We start from the raw sequence: 22,101 nt of genomic DNA, 5'->3' as shown, positions 1-22,101 counted from the left end.
CTCACACTCACAACACCGCGCCGCGTCTGTTGTGGTGACACTTAAAGTTCGACGGCTCCTTGTCGTCTGACCTGTTTCGATTTTCTCCTACCACGCCTGAAACCTTCGGCGCTCAAGCCGGCCTTCCACCACGCACCCTCTTAGTACCATTCACTACTACAAGCATCATCCCAATCCTACCAAGGGTGTGTATCAGGTTTGGCCTCCGCGCCACACCCTCGTCATTCGCAGCCACGCCTGTCTTGCCAACCTGGGCCGGTTCCAAACCTTCCCACCTGTGACTTTGCCTGGTAGCGACGGCTCGCCACGATGCGGGGCCGCTTCATCGTGCCCGTCGAACCCGCTGCGGGAGACGGCGAGGTCGTGGTAGTCGAGGTCCTGCAGGAGGGCTCCCATCCGCTAGACGTGCGGCTCGTAGGCTGCGAAGGAGAGAGTCCATATGTCGCGAAAAGTAAGATCACGGATATTGATGTCATCTGATTCCTTCTTTGACGCGTTGATTATAGTCTCTCATCGCAATATCTCAAAATTGAAGCACAAGTTCAAGGGTACAGCCGAGGAGTGGGAACAAGTCCTGTCTCATTTCCTGTTAGAAAAACAGCCTGAAGGCGACGCGGCCAAACTGCTGGAGAACGTGCGAATGGTGTACGCGCTCAAGGGCGAGAACATCGAGATTACCATCCAACAGGACGTCAAGGGGATCAAGGCAAGTCATACGAGCACGGCTTCGGGGGTGACATGTGCCCGGTTTCTAATCCTAGCTAACGCGACCCAGGTGAATCTGGGGGAGATCCTGCTTCCCAAAGATGACGATTTCGAGTAAGTGAAGCCCGCCGATCTTCATACCGAGCTAGATAACGCTTGTTTCTATTTGATTGCACTATTGTCACGCGGAGATCGCTCAGTGAACACCAAACGCGATCAGATCTGGCACGTGCAGCTGAGACGATGCGAACCTTGAGTCTGATCACAGCGTCATGAGAAAACGTCTAGTGTCTGACTGAGTTCGTAGATTCAATCCGTTCGAATGGGCGCAAGCCTCAGCGCAAGCACACATCCGCACGTTGAAGGAGTTGGCAGATTCGAAGACACAGGCACATGGTGAACAAGACACCATAGCAAAGCTGAATGCGCAGCTCGATGACTTCATCAAGACCAAGAACGAGACGGAGACCGCCATGTTGCAGCAATTCATGGAACTGTTGAACGAAAAGAAGAGAAAGATCCGGGATCAGAACCGCCTGCTCGCTAGCGTCAAGGTTGATAAAGATACTGGTGCGTCCTCTGTGTCGGCTCTCGGATGTGCTTCGGTGCTAATGCCACTATTATAGCAACGACAGTGCAAGCCACTCGACAAGAGACGAAACCCCGAAAAGCGGCCCCATCTCGGACATCCAAACGGAAAGCCAAAGCCCCAGAGCCTGAACCTGAGCCCGAACTTGAGCCGGAGCAACTGTCAGCCGACGACCAGATGGAGATAAACCAGGCCAAAGCAGAAGAGCAAGACGACGTATCTGATGACGGTGGAGCAGCTACCCCAGACCGTGCATCAGAGACCGAAACCGAGGACGACGGCGAAGGTGGCTTCATCAGCAAAGCTCCAGCACCGTCAGCACGCGCTACGCGAGGGAAGTCAGCTCAAGCAGCTCGCTCTTCATCAGCGAAGGCCCAGTCTGCGAAGAGTACTCCTGCACCAGATGAAGATGCTGGACCGCCGCCTCCGCGACGCGAGTTGCCGTTTGGAAGACCAGTGACAAGGAACAAACCGGCAGCGAAGCAACCTCCAGCTGCAGCCGATGAAGATAGTGAGACCGACGATGAAGAACTATGAGACCATCGGGAAGGGAATCTTGATGATCGGATGAAATGAGAGCTAGCGCGTAGAGCCCACCGATTTTGGCCATGTAAAGAACGAACCTACAAGTAAATCAACATCGACGTTATTACCCGACACTATGTCCACTCTATAACAAGCTAGCACAGTACCACAAAAGCCACAATTGAAGCAAACACGATGAAGCATTTTTCTCAGCAACAGGTGAACCCCTCTAAACATTAAACTAGAATTATATTGCCACAGCATTTACCACGTGCAGAACGCAACATTGCAGTAACCATGCAGCCTCTTTTCCACATACTATTCCTACCACCTCCCCTTCCCATTCTCCACACTCCACCAACCCCTCAATACACATACCTAAAATTCCTATTCTCCCAATCCGTCAAATCCCCAAACGCAGTCGCATCCGTCTCCACCTGCTCGCCGTACATGGTCTCCCTCCTCCCATTCTCCCCCCTCAAATACCCCCTAAACCCCAGCACAATCCCAAACTCCACCAAATGGCAGAAAATCATACTCCAAATGCCCAACGTGTACGTCGGACTCTGCTCGCTCTTGTAGAAGAACGGCCCCGCGATGTTGCCCACGCAGTAGCCAAGGAAGAGGAACGCGTTGGTGACGACCTTTTTGGTGTGGCCTGCGGTGTTTCCCACGGCGAGGGACAGGATGAGCACGAAGGCGGCGTTGTAGGAGCCTGTGAGGTAGTAGCACCATAGGCGGGCGAGGTGGTGCTCTTGCGCGATGTAGCGTAGGCCGAAGGTGCCGGCGATGTTGGGGAGGAGGTACAGGAGGATGAACCAGCAGCGGGTTTGACGGGCGGTGGTGGTGGAGAAGTAGTTGTTCAAGTAGACGCAGGAGAGGATGAGGAGGGCGATGAGGATGCCGTAGGGGACTTGGAGGAGGGTGGTTACGAGGGTGGAGTAGCCGAAGCCTTTGATTATTATGGTGCCGAAGTTGGAGATGCCTGGGTGTGTGTTTGTTAGTATGTTGTTTGTTGGTGAGGTGGGTAGATGACTGACCCCCGTTTGGTGCGTTGTGGATTGCTCCTAGGATGAAGAAGAAGTACGTTTTGGGGTCTTTCAAGGCTTCGATTACTTGGTAGCGTTTGAGGTGCTTGTTTTCGACGCCGGTCTGGTTGGACCGGAGACGCTCCACGGCGACGCGTCGTTCGCGAGGCGTGAGCAAAGGAGCGTTTACGGGTGAGTCGGGTAGCATGATGAACATTATGATTCCCCAAGCGGAGCATAGCGCTACACTGAGAGTAAGGGTTGGCTGGCAAAGTCACCAAGGCAACATACCTCCAATGATCAGGAACTCGTATTTCCATGATGGTAGAGCTCCTTTGATATGCCCAATAGCGTACCCTAGCAAGCCGCCAAGAGCGATTCCAAACCCATTGGCTGTGTACCACAATCCAATGCGGACGGGTTGCTGTCTACGAGTGTACCTAAGGGCATGAGCTCCTGCCATGCATAATCGAAAGACGAAAACATACCACATGCTCGTTATCAGCATAAAAGAAGGATCGGAACATGCTTCAGCAGCTCCGCTGATAGCTCTCAGAACAGCAAGCTGTGTGAAATTCTGCAGATATCGTGAGCCACTTCCAAGACGAAACCATGGGTTACCAACATACCTTAGCAGCAGCCTGCAGCATCAAAAAGACGCCCCAAAGAAAGATGTTCGCACCCAGATACTTCCCAATCGGCAACCTCTGCATCAGAAAATTCGTCGGAAACGCCCATGCAAGGAATCCAAAGTAGAAGATGCTGCTGAGCCAATTGTACCGATCGCCGACCAAGTTCAAGTCCTCTCTGATGCCGAAGATGGCCGCATACGAAAGCGTTGTTTTGTCGATGTAGAAGAAGGCGTAGCAGACTGCGAGATAGGGCAGGATCATGCAGTCGATTTTGCGGACTAGGCGCTTTTCTTCGTTGGCGGTATAGGGCTCGTGGGTGTCTGCTGGGGAGGCAAACAGGGCCATGGCTGTATCGCCGTCGCCGGATCGGGAGAGCACCCATTTTGACGGCGCGTTGGAAGGGATGTTCTCGGTGTGAATGGCAGACTCGATTCTTGGTCCAGCTTTTGGATCTGTAGAGATTGGATGGTTGTTGTCGCTGGCCTGAATGGAATCAGGCGGTTGCTCACGCCTAAAGTTTGGAAAGAAGCCCATCTTCGAATGAACTGGGCGCCAGATGTTCGGGAAGCTCAAGATCCTGCATTTGCCTCATAAAGCTCAACAGATGGAAAATGGGCGCGAGGCTTCTTTATGTTTGGATTTTGTCAAACAGCCCTCTTGAGTGAGTGCTCGGTATTCTCTCCGTCATGCGCTTCCCCTCACCCCGCATGCGCACTGTGGGGTATAGCGATCATTCCAATGCTGATTACCCGTCAGACCTGCCGTTAGAAGTTAACGTTGAGATTGAGCCGCTGGTGGTCTTGACGGCTTTATTCCCACAATGACGTTCGTCCGAAAGCCGAATGGTGGCTTTGATTTAAGAGCTGATACACGACATTCATGTCAGGAGTTTGCTCTTGACTGCTGGTGCTTCTGATGGTGTTTTGAGCCTGGCGGGAATAATGTCTTGCGTATTCCCGACGAATAGGTGATGCAAGTTAGTGTACTCTGATGCCAATATACTTCTACTGTATATGTACAGGTATTGGTACTGGGATATTAGGTATCAAGTCATCCCACGGTGCAACAGTACTAAGCACGCAGGCCATCTTGAAGCTACTTGCTCGAAACATGATGGGAGTGTGCTATCTCGTGGTCCGCGGTCGGCTGTTTGACGATGTGGGATGTGGCACTTCGGCTGTGATGCAACGGGCAAGGGGCGAGGCGAGCCAGGGTATTGGGACGATCGCCTGCGGGCCGACGTGGGATGAAAGACTGGCGTGCCACCCGTGCCTGGCACATCCAAAGGGTACAGCGCCCTGAGCCGAAGAATGATAGCCTCATTCTCGAGACACCACACAGCCTATCGTAGTACATAGATAGCAGTCACGTCATGACGAAAAGCGCAAGGATACGTATTGACAGCTGAGCGAGAACAAATGTCCCAGCCAATCAGACAGATGCAGCACCGGATGCGCCAAGCATCTCCATCATCGTCACCGGCTGCTGCACGTTCTCACTTTGCGCGTAGGCGGCCGCCGCACTCACTTTCTGCAAACGCCGACCGTGCTGCCTCTGTACAACTTGAGAGCACCGGAATGGTCGAATGCTCGTCTCCAAATCACCTTCTGCGGGCCATAGGCTGAGGTAGCACCGACGCTCTGACTTCTACACGGTGAGTATGCTTAGCGCGTTGCGCTCCGATAATACCAGCGCGATGCGACTATTGTGCTAACAGTCCTATTCAGAGTCCAATTGTTCCTCCTTTGCCTGTCACTTTCACGCGCCCGTCGCCGCATTCACCTCCGTCGCGACGGCCTCTACGGTTCACGAAACCCCACCGAACTTTTACGCCCCGCCCGCACACGACGACCTTATGTCCCGGCGCTTCCTCCTTTCTCTATACCAAAACCCAAGCCATTGCTAGGCGCTTCCTCCTCAGCTAGATTATCTGCGTCCACCGCGCACTTGACCGCACTCGCGCTCTCACCATGTCTGGCTCCGAGCGGCCGCCGGAGCAATCAGTACCAACCACAGGGCTAAAGCGCAAGCACATGTCAGATGAAGACCAGGAAGAGCTGGACCAGCTAGACGGCATCTTCAAGCGCATCAAGACTGCTGTGCCCCGCGCGCCGTACATACTCTCCACGCCCTCCCTCAACCCATATCGATACCACTCATCGCACGAGTCGCGCGCATGGATGCTGGGACACTTGTTCAAGTACGAGGAGGAATATCTACAGTACCGGACCTATGTCTTTCGCGAGCCCTACCGGGACTGCTTCACCCTCCAGCCCGGTGAAGACGACGAGCCTGAGGCCCCCCGACCAAAGTCACAGTCGTCGAATGTGGCCAGTCAAGGACCCAAGAAGAAGATCAGCCTTGCCGACTACAAGAACAAGCAGGCCAACGGCGCCAGTGCGCCTGGCTCCAAGAAGGTTTCCCCGGCCCTGCAACCCACCAAGCCTAATGTTGCCCAAACCAATGGAGTGAAAACTTCACATGCGCAAGTTCCGGCGCATGAATTGGATAAGCATGAATTGGCGCAATCGAAACGGTACGTCGTATCATCCTTGATCTTATATATGCGCTGACAGATTTGCAGACCTGAGAAGAAAATACCCGAGAAACCGGACAAGCGCGACCGAGCCGAATCTTCTGCGTCATCATCATCACAAAAGCCTGAGTCCGCAGAGTCCAAGATCAACATTGACAAGTCTGGCCCATCTTCCTCGACGCCTCACGGTCTGCCGCCGCTGTTGTCACCAGTTGACCCACCCCTGAGTAACCCGCATGGGCTGCCCACCCTTCTTTCACCTACACTTCCCCCGAGAATTCTGGAAGAGCTCGACAGGATAGAAACGTCACGGAAACGAGCGGACTCCAATACTTCGACATCATCATCCGATCGCACCAAGAGTCAAAACTTGCACGTACCCGAACGTACTGCATCGAAGAAGCCCGCTGCCACGCAGGCCGGCGAGGGTTCTCAAAGTGTCTCTCGAGCGAGGTCGATATCAACTAACGGGAAGTCACCGAACGAAGATATTGCCGACCACAGCGAGGACCACGCGCCCAGCACCAAGCCCAGCCTCATTGTCAAGCTCAAATACACGAAGAAGTCACGAGAGACTATCAAAAGGCTGCTTGCTCTCCCAGCGAAAAGAGAAGGACCCGTTGCTCGCAAGGAGCGTGATGAGCAGTCACAGAAGTCGGCGTCACAAAGCAAGGCTTCAGATAGTGTCGAGAAGAAACCCAAACCAATACCGAAAGTCGCGGCTCGGCGCCCTGAGTCATCTGCGACCGCCCCCAAGGTCCCCGTACCATCAATCAAAGTTACTGAAAAGCGACCGCGGAGTGAAGATGATGCGGCTCAAGCATCACCTGTACCAACGAAACGTCAGAGGTCATCTACGGTACCGTCCCAACAGGACCGCCCTATAACTCCCAGAGACCAGATTACCTCCTCGCCAGCTACATCAGCTAAACCAAGCGCGCAAAAGAGCTCAGGCTCGCTCGTCACACCTCGCAAAGACCTAAAGGCAGTCAACATGCTTCGAACGAACTCCACAGAAAGCCAACATTCCACTCCCGGAAGGTCAGGTGTGACGCCCGTAGGCTCACGTCTTGATCCTCAGGCGTCTACATCAGTACCGCCACTGGGAGGCAAGAAGTCAATGGACATTTCGTTATTACAACAATCATCTATGAAGTTGAACCAGATGGGACGGTCACTGAAGCACGAAGGCCAGAAGCTGGAGCGCGACAAAGCAGGCAAACTTACCAAGGCAGACCAAAAGCACGCCGCCGTCATTGGTCTCGAGTGCATCCTGTGAGTCGTCTCATTTTCCCATCTCTCCATCCAGCTAACTCGTCCCTCCAGCTCCTACATGGCTGCCTACCACGCCCAAGACCAATCCCTCCAGCTCCGCGGCCGCCCCGCCGAAGTCGAAGGCACCTGGAAAACCCTCCTCCCGCTCTGCTCCTCCTACGGCCGCCTCACAAAAGACTTCACCCACCTCGACGGCTTCCGCTCCTGCCTCGGCGCCGTCATCGCAGCAAACATCTGCACCCTCGTCGCGCCTCGCGCTCCGAACCCCAAAGCCCACGACTCCCCTCACGAACTCTCCGTCGCCGAACTCACTAAGCAACACAGCCAGCTCACCGAAAACCTCGGTCTCCTGTCCGACCACTACCAGAAGCTCCTCCGACACACTCAAGACGCGCGGTCTGCGCTCCCAATGGAAGAGATGGAAAAGACATATACCAAAACCTGGGCCGGCGCAGAGTGGAACACCAAGCTATCCAAGGTACCCGAGAAAGTCAACGCTTCAAAGCTATCCGGCCCGTACTTTCTGCCTATCCAGAACGACACCACGCCCATCCAGGCGGTGCGCTTCGGGCTGAAGTTTCTGGGCGAGTACTGCGAGAAAGAGAAGATTGAGCATCGGTTGAAAATCAGTTTGGATAGGGCTGAGTGAGATTTTCGATGCTCTTGGTTCGCTCGTGGGAGGCATAGAATTTGGATGGACGCGCATCCTTAGCACCAGTGATTGCTCAGGCGCGCTTCACGTCCCCCTTCTCCCGATGTACACTCCCACTCCCACTCCCACCAACCAACAAACATACATACATATCCCCCTCTCCCCTTTCCTTATGGCGTTTCTCTTTTTCCCTCTGTCTACCCGCTTCCCATTATATCGGTTGCGGGTTCCTGTTAGCAAGGTGAATTAGCAAGGTGATACCCACGAGGCGGGCTGTCCCCTCCTCGTAATTTGTTTTTTTGTATGGGATTTTTTGTAGTTGAAAAATCATGTTTAGCGAGCGATGGATGGGACGGGAGGATAGGATAGGATAAGATAAGATAAGCGATTGTGTGAATATGGTGAATGGAAAGATGTGTGACGGCCGAATTATTTGTTGGGCGGTGTTTTTTATCTGCGGAGATATGGAAATGTGGTGGTGAGGTTTGCGTTGAGCATGAGTCAAAAGGGAAGGGGAAAGAGTGTTGGGGTTAGAGGCTTGAGCAAGGAAGATGGGCGGGTTCCTGGAAGATATAACGTTTTGTAGGGATGTGGAGGAATGGAGATAGCAATGCAATGCGGTTGCTGATCATTGGGCTTCTCTACGTGAGGATGTGGCTTGGTGTTGGTGAAGTTTCGGGCTGTATAACGTGATTATTCTTGTGTGAGTACTGGCGTGTGTTGAGGCAACGAGGCAGAGCTACATGGAAGAGTGGATGGTTTAGCAAGGAGGTAGATAGTATTTGGCAAGGAGGTGGATGATGGATGGCAAGGAAGTAGATGGCAAGGAAGTAGATGGCAAGGAAGTAGATGGCAAGGAAGTAGATGGCAAGGAAGTAGATGGCAAGGAAGTAGATGGCAAGGAAGTGGATGGTGATTAACAAGGAAGTGGATGGTGATTAACAAGGAAGCAGATGCCGATGGGCTGCGGCTTGAGCGGTGCGATGTCCGTTGCTGGAAGAGCATAGTCATTGCATACTAAGTCTATGACGAGGGGTTCGGGGTGACTCCTCCTCGTCGTCTCTTGCTCCGTTCAGATGACTCATCGTCTCAAGTTTCTGCATGATGCTGCTGGAGCTCAATCGTCTATGGTGATGACTGGGTACAGCGAGGCCTTCCGGCTCTTTTTCGATGACTATTATCATTCCGTTTTCGATCATATGTATGAGCTGTTGGAAAGGTTCCGTGCAGGCTTCGCGGCATCGCAAATCATTGATCTTCTGCTTTTGTATTAGCTGCGTACTATGAAATCTATCGTAGGAAGCTACCCACCGCTTTTACGCTTGATTTCACGCTTGCTCTCCGAGGTGCACTCTCGTCTGGATCAATAGTGAAGAATGAGTCGTTAATAATTCCGTGCAAATAGAGATCCGGGCTCATTCGCTCGTTGGCAAAGTCTTTGACCTCCTTATGGTTGCCAAGGTACCAGGTAAGAAAAACCAAATAGACACAACCTAAAGCCCATATGTCACATTGTGAGCTCAACTCTATGTTGCGCAGGTCGCACTCCGGTGAACGATAGGTAGGTGAGTTGGGCACGTTACCCTTGTCTCGCTCTGAAACGATGTTTTCAGGGGTAAAACGTGTAATGCCGAAGTCCGTTATCTTCAAGATGCCATGCTGAATTTTTGAACCCCCTTGACCGAAGAAGAGTATGTTGTGTGGCTTTATGTCTCCATGCCGGCCAAGAAAGTTTAGTGGTTCCGATCCGGCTACTTTGGTTGTCGGAAGCGTCCGCATGATTGATCCCTGGTAAGGTATAGTTGTCTCCTTGGTAGTTTGGTATCGGTGGATGACATAAAGGGCTTCAGACAATCCTCTAAATTGCTCGAGTAGCCACCCTGACAGTTCTGGCTGTGGACTATGTTGCTCCCAGAAGCCCTCGAGATCTGTATCAGCCCAGGGAAAAACTAAGTAGAACTCATTGGCCCGTTCGAATGTCGTTAAAAGCTCAGTAAGGTGTTTGTTGATGTGAGTCTGTTTAGCAAGGCTTCGAAGAATGCCTGACTCGTGCTTGAAGGCTTCTCTGTTCCGGACTGGGTCTTCGTATGTATTGGTCAGGCGCTTCACCGCGACATCCTTATTTGGAAAAGAGCGGTGGCTTTCTTCTATTTCTGCCGTGAAGACCTGACCAAAACCTCCCTTTCGGTACTCATTGTTGAACTTAGTAAACGGCAGAACTTCATCAGGCTGGACTTCGTAATGGTTACCTGCGTCTAAGCCTCCCTTAAAATGAAGTGCAATAACTTCCCACTGGCTCTTCATGAAGTCTGCTATACTTTTAGGTGACCAGTCTTGGAAGCATTTGAGAGGCTTGCATGTATCTTCACTTCTAAGTCGAAAGTGGTGTTGCGATTTGTCAATCTGTTCGGCCGATATGGGAAGCGTGGAATCGCAGATCCCCTCGTCCACGAACTTCCATATGCAGGATGCTTGGTCGATCAAGGTCAACACTGCGAAGACTTTGCGGTATGTGCGCTCAGATTCCTGGATCAGCAACCGATTAGTAGAACGGGACTTCAGCTTGTATAGGCCGCGTTTGTCGGCGTCGAGGCGTAGCTTGCCCAGGAGTGACCGATCTCTAGCTAGCTCTTTTGCAACGACATCATGCGTTATAAGCTCCTCTAACAATGCCAGAGGGATAAAGTGCTGATCACAGAAAGGCGAAAGCTCTCTTGCAGTGTTCAGTCGCTCCTTCAGGCTTTCGGGGCGCTTGCGGGTTCGATCCGGCCATCGGCACAGCTTGATTGCCTTGCGAGAGACGTTTACGGCAATGCTCTTTACGACATCAAACGTCTGAGAATGCTGGAGAGCTCGGAACGGGAATCCAGATGACTTTCGCTTCACCGGCTGAGGTCGCACAGGTCTGGCACGAGGTATGATGACTGTCCGATCCTGATGTTTAACGACCACCGAACGTCTACGTTCATGTGGCTGATGATTTGTCGTGGTAGAGCCTGATACTACCGCACCGTGTGAGACATTACCGGGTTTCCCCGATGATAAAATCTCATGCCTTTCAAAAGAAGCAGTGTCGTCTTTCGAACATGGTTCAGATGAGATAAGGGAATCTGCATGCTCAAGGTCTGCTAGGTGGAGCTCCTTGTCCAGTCCTAAACTACATGAGCAGTTGCATCACAGCCTATGTCATCGAAGCCTCACCTTCCAGAGCATGGTTACATTCTTCTACATATGTTTGAACACTCGGATCCTCGATCTTCACCCGAATTTTCGGTGTCTGCGTATAATGACTCTGGTTGCACACGTTGTTCATGATCACCGGGGCCTACCATCAGGCTATGCAAAATGGTTCGGCCGAGGATATGGATGCAGCATAGGAAGGGTGACTAGGCGCGCATGTCAGGCATCGAGCTGAGGCCCACTCGAGCTATATGCAAGAATTCTGGGTACATGTGGCCTGAAGCCGCCCCGAGTAGGCATTCTAGCGCCTTGTCTGAACCCTCCAATATCTGCATGGGTTGACGAGCACATCCAGTAGCGCAAAGAGGAGGCAGCAGGATGTTGAACATAACCTTGTAGTACTAATTTAATGAGGTATGGTTACCTCGGAAACTGATTGGACAGCCTGGTGTGCAGGCTGAGTTTGGCCCCATGTTCCGTTTACGAGGGGGTGCCACGATCGATGCCGATTCTCCTCAGCCGATGGACTCCGACGGACGCATCGAACAGGGACGCCTAGGAGTCAGACCGGTCTTCGAGTCGAAGTGTGAGCACCTCTGAGCCACCACAATTCGGTTCGTGTTGGTGTGTTAACCTTGTGACTCGGTCAGCGCGTGCTCATCAGCCACTGTGGCGATGCAAGAAGAAGTCTTATAAGTGCGAATAAATTGCAGTAGTTGCTCGAGTCGTTAAACATATCAACACTTTTCGCCCAGCCTAGTCTGAGGACCAGTTTCAGCTGAACCTCCAATGTCGCATCCGTCAGCCACCAACCCTCGACCCCAAGCCTTGACCTTGCCTGTCGGCAATGTGCATTTGGGAAAATTGATGAGAATGTTAAGAGCAAAATATCCCGAGCCTTCAGGATTTGAAGTCAGCGTAAGTAATAGGACTGCCCTATCCGACAATCGCTGAAATAGCACTGCAGATAAAACATAATGTGTGCTCTATACAGACTCCACAAATGCTCACTAAGGTAATTCCACGAATACTTGTGCCGCAGAGAATGGCACTAACTTTATCACGCAGAGTGAGATGGACGAATGCCGGTGACTTTGTTCGGACTTTGATAGCCTACAATGAACAAACATGTCGACCGTCGACCTTGTCAAGTCTACCTTATGGATCTCCAAGAATACATGTGTGCGTCAAACCGATAATTGACCATAATCGTCAATCTTTTGCTTATATTAGCGCAACATTCGGATCGTCAATGTGACATCATACTCAGCCCTCGTGTTGAGCTGAGAAAAACAACTCTTCCAGCCTGGTCGAGATCAACGCCATTGCCGAGTCATGCTACCAGACCCCAGCCCAGGTCGTTCTCGGCGAACGCCACATTATGCAGCTCAAGCGCCCTGAGAGCACAGCCAATGAAGTGGGAGCCTCGTGCACCATCGGCTGAAAACAGGCGGCGAGTGCAGTTATGCAGTGTGAGATGTGTTTTCGAGCCTTGTGCGTTGATACACGAAGACTTGCCAGACCGCAGATCAGGTAGCCTCACACAAGTGCAGCAGATTAGTTTAGTCCAAATTTGCCCCGTGAATTCTCTCGACCCAATCTAGAATGTCCCTATTCAGTACATGTGCAAGTCGTGACTATCCGGACGAAACGACACTCCGGTCAGTATTACCTGAAAGCCAATCCAATCGTGCCTCCTGAACCATGGACCAATACTTCTCTACTCTGTTGATGTGTGTCAGCGACACATTCGATGTTGAATGATCCCGAGACTTACGGTTCCACAATCTCCTCAGGTGCTCGAAGGATGCGCTCTGGTCGAACTGCTGCATTCCCAAGATTTTCTGATCGAGCAAGTGCTAGGCATGATTCCAGTGCAAGCCTGTATGATCTCAATCCGGCCCGTTTACGCACCCTTCGCAGTAATTCCTCTTCCTGTACCCTTTTCCAGTTCCGCACTCCAATCTGCTCAACGTCCCGTCGTGTCGATTGCGCGGTGGTCCCCGGCTCGAATGTACAGATTTCGAAGCTGTACTGCTTTTGTGTTTGTTGAAGGCCAACGAACCTGATGGGAGCGGCTATGCACAGCTCAGCAAGTGCTACAGCAAGACGCAGGAACCTCTGCTCCTTAGTGTCCCGGTCGTGACATCCACTCTGTTTCGCTCGAAAGGTGCAGACGTCCTTCTCGTGTTCCATCGTGTCTGCGATGAGAATTCCGCAGGTACAAAGATCTTTCGTCCATGGAGCGTTGTAGAGCAAGACTATACTCTTCACTAATTTTGTTGCGACGATACCGAGAGAACATTCACTTGTCTTCCGGAGGCCTGCGTCCGCCTGAACCTTCTGTAGTAGATCTTTGATAGTCAGTGCAGCTCCAAGGCCCTCGAAGCTGATCTCTTTAACAATCTGGGAAATTTCGAACCGCTTCTCAGATAGCCCCGACTCGATCGTGACGGTGACGAGTTGATAACCATCCTGGTTTTGGCTTATAAACTCGAGCTCGAATTCCAAGCCATCGACAAGGTTGCGCAAGGTTTCGTCAGGGGAAGGTTTTCCTAGCACCAATGTCCACTTTCCGCGATCTTGTGCTGCGCTATATAGCAACTCCATGTTATCAATGGCGTCTCTGGAATGAATGAGATATTTGTTCGTCGCGCTTAGTTCTTTCGGATCAATCCATTTGGTTGAGTCCTTGGTTTCGTCAAGCAGCGTCCAGTACAAACTTCGCGAATCCTTGTTTAACATTTCTACTTCATCTTTCAATCGATCGATTCGCTCTTTTAGGAGGGAACCTTGGAAAAGCGCGTAGACAACTCTTCTTAACCAATCATCTTCGCATGATAACTGCCTCCTCTCACTGGATAGCTGGTCTACGATCTGAGTCCAGAGACCTTTCTTGGAGGTAGGAACTTTTGGAGAGTCGTTGGCTTTGCAATACAAGAAATCTTTGATATGGTTCGCCTCTGCTCGGATGCGGATCAATGCCAGGTCCACATCCTGCAAACCATCTTGGCCCCAGAAAAGCCTGTAAGTGTCGTCCGGGAACGGGTCGCCATACTTATCATACCATATATTCCTCCAATTGCGTAATTCCTGATGGATCAGGTTCATTCGCTTCCTCCAGTAACCCAAACGATACTGCCCTTCGGAAAAGTCATGGTATTTCTTGTTCAGCGTTTCCACAGTAGTGGTCAAGAAGCTGATCAACCCCGCTGTTGTGCCTATCGCCCCAAGAACCGCAAGTTCCGCGACCATTTGATAATGAGTAAACGCCGAAAGATTGCTCTATAGAAGAGTCAAAATAACTGAAAGAAGTGACTTTAGAGCAGTGAGGAGACGTCAAGGAGACATGCCCCGCACTTCAGGCGAGTGGCTGCAGAAACGTAAGCGAGAGCCTCGTGATCATAGTTCAGCTCGTATTTCAGCAAGCCCCGCATTCTCAGCCTGCTCAGGTTGTCTATAGTCGTCAGGCTGAACGATTTCAGTGATCATCTTACACTTCACGAATGTTTAGAAAAATGGAAGAGCTGGATCTAAGGCCACAGGGATTAGAAGCTTTGTACACAAAATGGAACCCAGTTCAAACGATTCATAGCCTAGTGGAAGACACTGCTTTTCAAATCTCGGACAAGGCCACAGCCATAACCCTCCACGATAACCTTATTCGTTTGAAAAACTGGGCAAGCGAGATCTTCGTTGAAGGTCTATCCGATTTCGAGGCCAGTAACCAGGAGTTGGTGCGAGTTTTGTGTGAGCATGTTGAGACAATCGGAAGGAGCCTTATAGACATCAAGGACGCTATTTCCAAGAGGGATACAACTGTAATTGAGTAAGTTCCACAACGTTTGTTATGTGGAAAGATCGAATCGCGCTCATTCGGATCTCATCATCCGCTGAAATTACTAACGTCAGCTCTGATCGATGTGCCTTTGCTAATCAGGCCCAGTGACCGCTTAAAGAGTCTAGATGCCACCATAGAGGAGCTGCTGGAAGACTCAGATCCAACTATTGTAGCTATCGAGATCGCCCAGAAACAGGGTACTTCAGGTAGACTGATCCAGAGCATTCAGAGACGAACGTTAGGACAGGGTGTACGCCCCCGCTCGGACCACGATGAACGAATGAGCGGTGATTCACAAACACGTACGATGACTGTGCGTCGAAGGATGAGGCAGCCTCAGAAAGAACTCGCCGACGAACTTACAATGGGGATGCGAAGAAGCGAGTTCGATAAAACACCATTTAGTTTCCTCCCCAAAAGCGAACTCGATCGTCTCATTACCGTAGAGTCTGCAATGCGGGCCATGTCCATCAAAGTTCCTACTCTCGACGACGAAAAGCTCCTGCATTACATCGTAACAGACGCAAAGGCGATATTCGCTACAGCTGTGTATATCAAGTTGAAACCTGATAAGTTGCACGAAGCAATGACTTTGTTCCGCCAGTACAGCCCCCGCTTTCGCGACGACGCTCTCCCAATAAAAGAGAAGAGCGGAGCAGATCTACTGAAGGAGGCGGATGACTGTTTCGAAAGGCTAGCCAAGGGCTTGACAGATATGGAGTATCAAGAGAAGGAGGAGGAACTTTTACGGAAAGCCATCACCGGTGTACAGCACATCCTGAGAACTATCGAAGGTCCCGTGCAAAGCGATGATGATCGCATATGGACAGACGGTAGGATCATCGAATTCCAGGAAGACCAGAAGCATTTTTGCGCTCCCATCATTCAAGATACTGAGATCAGTCACGACCTATTTGGCGTTGCGATTCCATTTGTAGAGAAATATGCGACACGCGGCGCAGGATCTTACGGCGTGGTATCAAAGTATAGGATACATCACGACCACATTGTATCTTCAAGACCTTCGGTAAGCTTATCATTGACTTCTCATCAGGGACTGTCGGCTCTGACTATTGCAGGATGGTGCATCTTACGAGGTCGTTGCGGTGAAAGAGCTCAAGCCGGATACCCACAAAGACGCCCAAGAATTATCCAGACATTGGGCATCCGAGGTCCGAGCGATGGCTATGATGAATACACTTGACCACAAGGGTCACATAGTCCACTTCGTCACCGCCTTCCGCAGGGGTAGTCGTGCGCTGCCCGAACACTATCTGATCACGGAATGGGCAGATGGAGGGAATCTCGAAGATCTGTGGAAATCAATGCCGAAGCCTCAGCTGACAGAACGTACCGTGCAGTCCGTGATCAGGCAACTACTAGGGCTGGCTGAGGCTTTCAATGCTGCTCATAACTTGAAGTCCGGAGGCGTCACAACCGGCGCTTCTTACCGTCACGGCGACTTAAAACCAGCGAACATCCTCTGGTTCAAACCAAAGCCTCGCGACAACCACAATTACGTCATAGGTACTTTGAAGATCTGCGATTGGGGTGAAGCAAAGAACAAGACCTTTGCCACAGTCATGCGCCATAGCAAGACTACGGCAGGCGTCAGCACGCGGCGCTATCAGCCGCCTGAAGTCGACACTGGTATTCATTTATCTATTTCAGGAGAATCAAAACGGCGATCTCGACTTTATGATATGTGGGCCATGGGATGCATCATCCTTCAGACCATTGTGTGGCTGCTCTACGGCTACGAAGGGCTTGAGAAGTTCAACGCTAGTGTGAGAAACGAGCTTAACGATGATTCGCCATTCTATCAGACCGGAGATGTCGAGGGTAGGAGGATGGCATGGGTTCACAATGTGGTAGAGCACTGGATGGGACACATGGCCAAAGATGCTGCTTGTCGGGCAGGTACAACAGCCCTTGGAGATCTCCTTGAGATTGTGCAGAGAGGTCTCCTGAAGGTAAAGCTACCAGTTTCAGGTGGCACTTTTGTGGAACAAGCCCAGCCGCAACCGGGGGCCATTACGCAGCCACAACTCGAGAACTTGATGCGACCGTCACGGATACGGATAACGGGCCCAGAGAAGCCAGGACAACCTCATCATGATACAGAGGGATCTAACCTGGCAAGATTGAATACCCCGTTGCATGATGCGGTCGTTGATCACTCTCCTGAAATTCCAGTTGTGAACGTCATCTCACCAGATGAGGACGAAACAGATGTACAGCCCAAATTCCTCCTTCCAGGGCCCGCAAGATATCGCGCAGATGAGCTACGAGATGGGCTGCTGTCGATAGCATCGGACGAGGAAGAATACTGGTGCACCAAGTCGAACACAGATGTACCAGCGATTACCGGTAGTCTGTATGCACGAGGTCCCACACATAGTGTTCTGAGGAGGCTTCAAGATCAAGAACAGGAAGTCGATTACGGTAAGACAAGCATTGAAACCGAACGATGGAGCTTCAAGAGCGATAACGACTTTGCGTCAAGGGTGCTCTCTGAAGTGCAGAGCAATGTTGACTTTCCTGTTCCTGCAATCAGTACGAGTGAGCACCTTTGTCACACATGCCAAATCCTCCGCGATGGAATCTGGAGCCCAGTATTCGCGATCAAGTACGACATCAAAAAACTTGAGGCCCGAGCACGAGATGGATCTTGCGCATTGTGCAAGTTGCTGTGGAAAACATGTGAAGCTTACCTTGGGAAGTGGCGTGGACTGTTTTCCGAGGTCGGGTTTGAGAGATTCGAGTCTACTTTGACCATGAACGGCGACAACAAAATGCCTGTCCTTTCAATTTGTCGCTCACTGGGTAAGTTTCTTTACCTCCTTGGACGTTGTTGCACGTAATCTCTCCCATTCTCGATTTTCAGGATGGGCGGGCCCAAACTGACTATCGTACTAGAGGAGAGTAGAAAGACAGCCGACTTTCAAGTAGGCTTCGCGGAGCTCCCAGCCCCTGAAAGCGAGACATCACTTGAAGTAATCCGTCAATGGCTGACAGATTGCGATGATAACCACACCAACTGTAAACCAAGCAAGTCAACGATATCTGATGTAGTAGGTAGCGTTGTCAAGTGGCCAACACGACTGCTGGACGTGGGAGAAGGCCACGAATCTACAGTCTACCTGCGCGAGACTACGGAGACAACACCGCAACGCAAAGGAGAGTGGATTGCCTTATCTCACAGGTGGGGAGAGAAACCACACTTTTGTACAACTACGGACAACCGTGTGAGATTCAAGTCAGGAATACCAGTACAGGACCTCCCTGATACTTTCAGACATGCGGTCACTGTTACGAGGGCCCTTGGATGCCGTTACCTTTGGATAGATTCGATTTGTATCGTTCAAGAAGGTGCTGACGCTGACTTCAAAGAAGAGGCTAAGTACATGGAAGAAGTCTACAGCGGTGCACGATGTGTCATAGCAGCAAGTCGCGCCAATGGCCACAAGGACGGATTTCTCAAGCCCAGAAAGGAACGTGGTTATGTTGGACTCCAGCGAGAACAGGAGAGCAACGCACCATTCTACATCTGCGAGATGATTGATAATTTTGAAGAGCATATCCTCGGTGGTTCGCTCAACCAGCGCGGTTGGGTTCTGCAGGAACATGCGCTCGCTCGCCGGACTATTTTCTTTGACGAACATCAAACCTATTGGGAATGCGGGCATGGTGTCCGATGCGAGACAATGACCAAGTTGGATAAGTAAGTGACCATTTGAACCACCCCCACAGTCCCCCACATGACCGTACTGACCAGCATCAAACAGCGAGGCAGCTAAGCTACTCGGAGATCCAAATTTCCCAAAGCTCCTCGACTCTGCCAAACAAGCCGAGAGGATCATCCGTTTCGAAGAACTGTATCAGCAGTACTCGCGGCTCGGTCTATCCAAACAATATGACAGGCCAACAGCATTGGCTGGACTGGAACAACGACTGCACCGCACCATGAGGGTTAAAGGGCGTTTTGGCATGTTTGATGATTCAAAAGCCCCGGGTTTGCTGCGCAGGAGCTTGCTTTGGCATCGAGGTAAAGATACCAAGGGATTGACTCGTATTAAGTTCCTGCCCACACAGACTCCTGCTCCGTCGTGGTCCTGGATGGCCTGGACAGGAACCAAGATCGACGACTACAAATATACCCCTGGTGGTATCAACTACTTCCAGGTTCCCTTCAAGGAGTTCGACTGGGAGGATGTCCAAACGCCGTGGATGCGACGGGACCTTGATGAGGAGAACGCACTGTCTGTCGACGCAAGGGCTTTCGATTGCACGTCAGCGCGAAAAGAGCAGTACACTTTCATCGGCGATTCTCAGAAGGGATCGGCGCCAAAATGGGGTATGTGCGTGGTCTTGGGCATCCAGATAGGTTCTCTAATGGCCATTGATAAACAGCATTACGTGCTGCTGATTGCGAGGACTGGGAAGATGGATTCCAATGGCTTGCAGAGATGGGAGCGCATTGGTGCGGGTTGGTTGCTTGGAGAGTTTCTCAAGAACGACGTCATCGGAGTCAAGGTTTATTAGACTGTTTGTTAGTACTCACTCAATCAAAAGATGACGACCCACATATTCTTCAAGTTCTCCATTGAAGTCAGCTCGAATATCATCATACAGCTCGTTATCCGCTCATCCTCTACATTACACTCCACCCCACGCTCTAGTTTATCCTTGACCTTCCGATTGACCTTCCGCTCCACCTGATCCAGCTTGATATCACCTTCGGGATTCGCCTCCTCCATCACAAATCCCATCTCCCTCCTTCTTTCCGCATCTTCACATCACCTGCCAAGCACATCCTTCATCTATTATAGGAGGAATTTGATAGATTATAAAGAAAGAATATTGCGAAACTCATTACCGTACGAAAGTCTCGTTATATAGGTTCTAAAGCCCACTCGCATAACGTTCGAATGAATGATCAAACCCAAAATCAACATCGTTAACGTCAACCCACAGACTCCCAGCCTTATCCACTGCCTTGATGTGGGTCAACGGTTTATCTCCACAACTGTATGTATGTAGCTTGAGCTCAATCCCCTCTATCAGCGGTAGCTTCTGCAGTCGCTTACAAGCATCCAGTATCTCATGGAACTTGAGAAGATGGTGAAAAAGCCCACATAGATCGTACTCATTCCCGGAGAACAGCTCGCTTCTTATGTGCGCATTCCTCTCCGGTGTCATGAAGACAACAGATTTCTTGTAGCTTGGATCTTCGATGAATGTTGGGTTCCTGTGTGGCGCTAACGTGAGTATATGGTAACATGATATGAGGTGCGAAACCTACGCCATATGTAGTCTTGTCTTTCCTACATGTGGCCAATACACATCTTCGTAGTTTTTGTGGGCACTGAACCAGAAGTTATATCTGGGGAACCTCACATGAGCGTTCTTTTTCGGCACTTTTATCACGTGCTGTTCGTGGGAAGTACTGTGATTTGACTTGGGTTGTTGTTGAGTGGTGATGCCTAGGATGGAACCGTGGAACGCGGAATGAACAGCACTGGGAGCTGTGCAGTCAACTTCGCCTCTCCTACTTCTATCTTCCTATCCTCCACACCCTTGACCACACAAACGGCGTCTAGACCTCGCCGATCATGGTTGCGCAGCTTGTGCTCACATGAGCTTGGCTTCGACCCGCAGTGGCAAATAAACATCAGAAAAGACGGGTGCAACTTGCTTTAAGTGAATGCTCAGCAGATCATTCCAAGCCTGGTTATCTCGGTATACCTTGCAGCTAGCGCACCTAGTTGGCTTATTAACTATACTTTTAAAGTCCAGCGATAAGTACATTTAAATAGTATAACTTAATTAAAGGAATCAAGTTTAATTTACTTTATCTCGCCTTCGCTGTTCTCTCCAAAACTTCGTTGCCTCTAGAACTTCGGGGCAGCCCTGCACTAGCCAACCCCATTTTCTCAAGAACGCGATACTTATCTCCCAAGCCCGTGATATCCCAAGCTTCACCCCAGACAGTAAAAGGCGCCACCGCATCATCTGCATCCTCGACTCTCATCATATCGCCACATAATTTTTCTTTATCAATTATCCCCGCTTCGAGTCCTCGTAGAATGTTATCTCTCATGACAGGAATTGGGAAAAGATCGATCCAGGGATGGTGATGTATAGACTTTTGCAGCGCAGTTGGGCGGAGCCGATCTGGGACAGACAATAACATGGTGGCGGCGCCTAGGGAATTCGGACCCTGCAAATTGAATGGAGAAATGCAGTCATCATGATACATCTGCTCAAACGAGAAGTTCAGTGCAAGTGCGTTAATAGCCAGCGCGTTAATGACGTTGAGACGCGCGAGTATGGGTAGGTTATTGGGTCTCGGTCCGTTGATGCTACAATTTGCGATAACTGTTTGCACAAACTCAACTGCCTTCTCGTGGGATTTAGGGCAATGTAGGAGGATGAAGTTGAGTGGCCAATCGTGGCGGGCATTCTGCACACTAGATTGGCCGCACTTTGGGTCGTAGGCTTGCTCAGTGCGGTCATCAGACGTAAGCCTGTCTTTGGCTACAAGGCAAGACTCAGGATTATCATTTGAGGCAGCGGTCGCACACCGCTCAAGGTGTCTCTTTTTCCCTGCTCCGTATTAGCATCTGGATCCGGAAAGTGGAGAAGTTGTAGGGGAGGACTAACGATACGCCCTCTGATTCAAACGATTTTGTCGCCTCCTTCTTTCGGCAGAGCTGATCACTCCTGTCCAGTTGTCTACACAATCGTCCCATGCTTCAAACAGATGAGCCATTAGAGTAGTAAGTCCGAGCAAATGGTACCGTAACGGCGATGTAAAGGAGGTGGGAATATCCCTAACATGCACTGGGGTGAAAAGACGATGGAAAAAGGGCCGATTAGAGAAGATCAAACCTACGTACTCCCTTGTCATTACGATTGACGACAGGCGGCAGGCCATGTGACCATGCGCGCGCCCAGAGGTGGCATGCCAAGAGCGTCAGTGCGGGCGCTAAGGTAAGCGACTTAGCACGTATAAATTAATAGAGAATTAATTCTAAATTAATTCATCCTATAAGCTAAATTCCACAGCCTTATCGCCTACTATAGCTAATAACCTAGTGTCTATAACTCTTAATAGAAATATAAGTATTAATAG

At 50.8% G+C, this 22,101-nt stretch overlaps 7 protein-coding genes across 7 annotated transcripts; 3 read left to right on the top strand and 4 right to left on the bottom strand.

The window, feature by feature from the left end:
• Positions 1–309: 309 nt before the first annotated feature.
• On the top strand, positions 310–1,831 carry N0V89_010131 (uncharacterized protein; the record flags this gene model as incomplete). The annotated part of the gene is made up of 4 exons (XM_056218876.1): positions 310–451; positions 507–819; positions 1,013–1,275; positions 1,332–1,831. 4 exons carry the CDS (start codon positions 310–312, stop codon positions 1,829–1,831), a joined length of 1,218 nt encoding a protein of 405 aa, XP_056068141.1.
• A 353-nt stretch (positions 1,832–2,184) lies between these two features.
• N0V89_010130 (uncharacterized protein) lies at positions 2,185–3,340 on the bottom strand (the record flags this gene model as incomplete). The annotated part of the gene is made up of 4 exons (XM_056218875.1): positions 2,185–2,804; positions 2,860–3,090; positions 3,139–3,287; positions 3,336–3,340. The coding sequence occupies 4 exons, from the start codon at positions 3,338–3,340 to the stop codon at positions 2,185–2,187; spliced, it is 1,005 nt and encodes a 334-aa protein (XP_056068140.1).
• Positions 3,341–3,464: 124 nt separating this feature from the next.
• N0V89_010129 (uncharacterized protein) lies at positions 3,465–3,861 on the bottom strand (the record flags this gene model as incomplete). The annotated part of the gene is made up of 2 exons (XM_056218874.1): positions 3,465–3,826; positions 3,858–3,861. The coding sequence occupies 2 exons, from the start codon at positions 3,859–3,861 to the stop codon at positions 3,465–3,467; spliced, it is 366 nt and encodes a 121-aa protein (XP_056068139.1).
• Positions 3,862–5,449: 1,588 nt separating this feature from the next.
• Positions 5,450–7,939, top strand: N0V89_010128 (uncharacterized protein; the record flags this gene model as incomplete). Its single annotated transcript, XM_056218873.1, has 3 exons — positions 5,450–6,015; positions 6,064–7,290; positions 7,342–7,939. The coding sequence occupies 3 exons, from the start codon at positions 5,450–5,452 to the stop codon at positions 7,937–7,939; spliced, it is 2,391 nt and encodes a 796-aa protein (XP_056068138.1).
• Positions 7,940–8,949: 1,010 nt separating this feature from the next.
• Positions 8,950–11,274, bottom strand: N0V89_010127 (uncharacterized protein; the record flags this gene model as incomplete). Its single annotated transcript, XM_056218872.1, has 4 exons — positions 8,950–9,201; positions 9,254–11,094; positions 11,144–11,219; positions 11,272–11,274. The coding sequence occupies 4 exons, from the start codon at positions 11,272–11,274 to the stop codon at positions 8,950–8,952; spliced, it is 2,172 nt and encodes a 723-aa protein (XP_056068137.1).
• A 1,568-nt stretch (positions 11,275–12,842) lies between these two features.
• On the bottom strand, positions 12,843–14,377 carry N0V89_010126 (uncharacterized protein; the record flags this gene model as incomplete). The annotated part of the gene is made up of 3 exons (XM_056218871.1): positions 12,843–12,847; positions 12,900–12,981; positions 13,037–14,377. 3 exons carry the CDS (start codon positions 14,375–14,377, stop codon positions 12,843–12,845), a joined length of 1,428 nt encoding a protein of 475 aa, XP_056068136.1.
• Positions 14,378–14,640: 263 nt separating this feature from the next.
• On the top strand, positions 14,641–19,508 carry N0V89_010125 (uncharacterized protein; the record flags this gene model as incomplete). The annotated part of the gene is made up of 5 exons (XM_056218870.1): positions 14,641–14,951; positions 15,069–15,990; positions 16,043–17,519; positions 18,336–18,687; positions 18,752–19,508. 5 exons carry the CDS (start codon positions 14,641–14,643, stop codon positions 19,506–19,508), a joined length of 3,819 nt encoding a protein of 1,272 aa, XP_056068135.1.
• Positions 19,509–22,101: the final 2,593 nt, after the last annotated feature.

Source organism: Didymosphaeria variabile (genome assembly GCF_027946475.1).
Source record: "Didymosphaeria variabile strain IMI 356815 chromosome Unknown scaffold_7, whole genome shotgun sequence".
NCBI lineage: Eukaryota > Fungi > Ascomycota > Dothideomycetes > Pleosporales > Didymosphaeriaceae > Didymosphaeria > Didymosphaeria variabile.
This window is presented reverse-complemented; position numbering and strand designations above follow the sequence as displayed.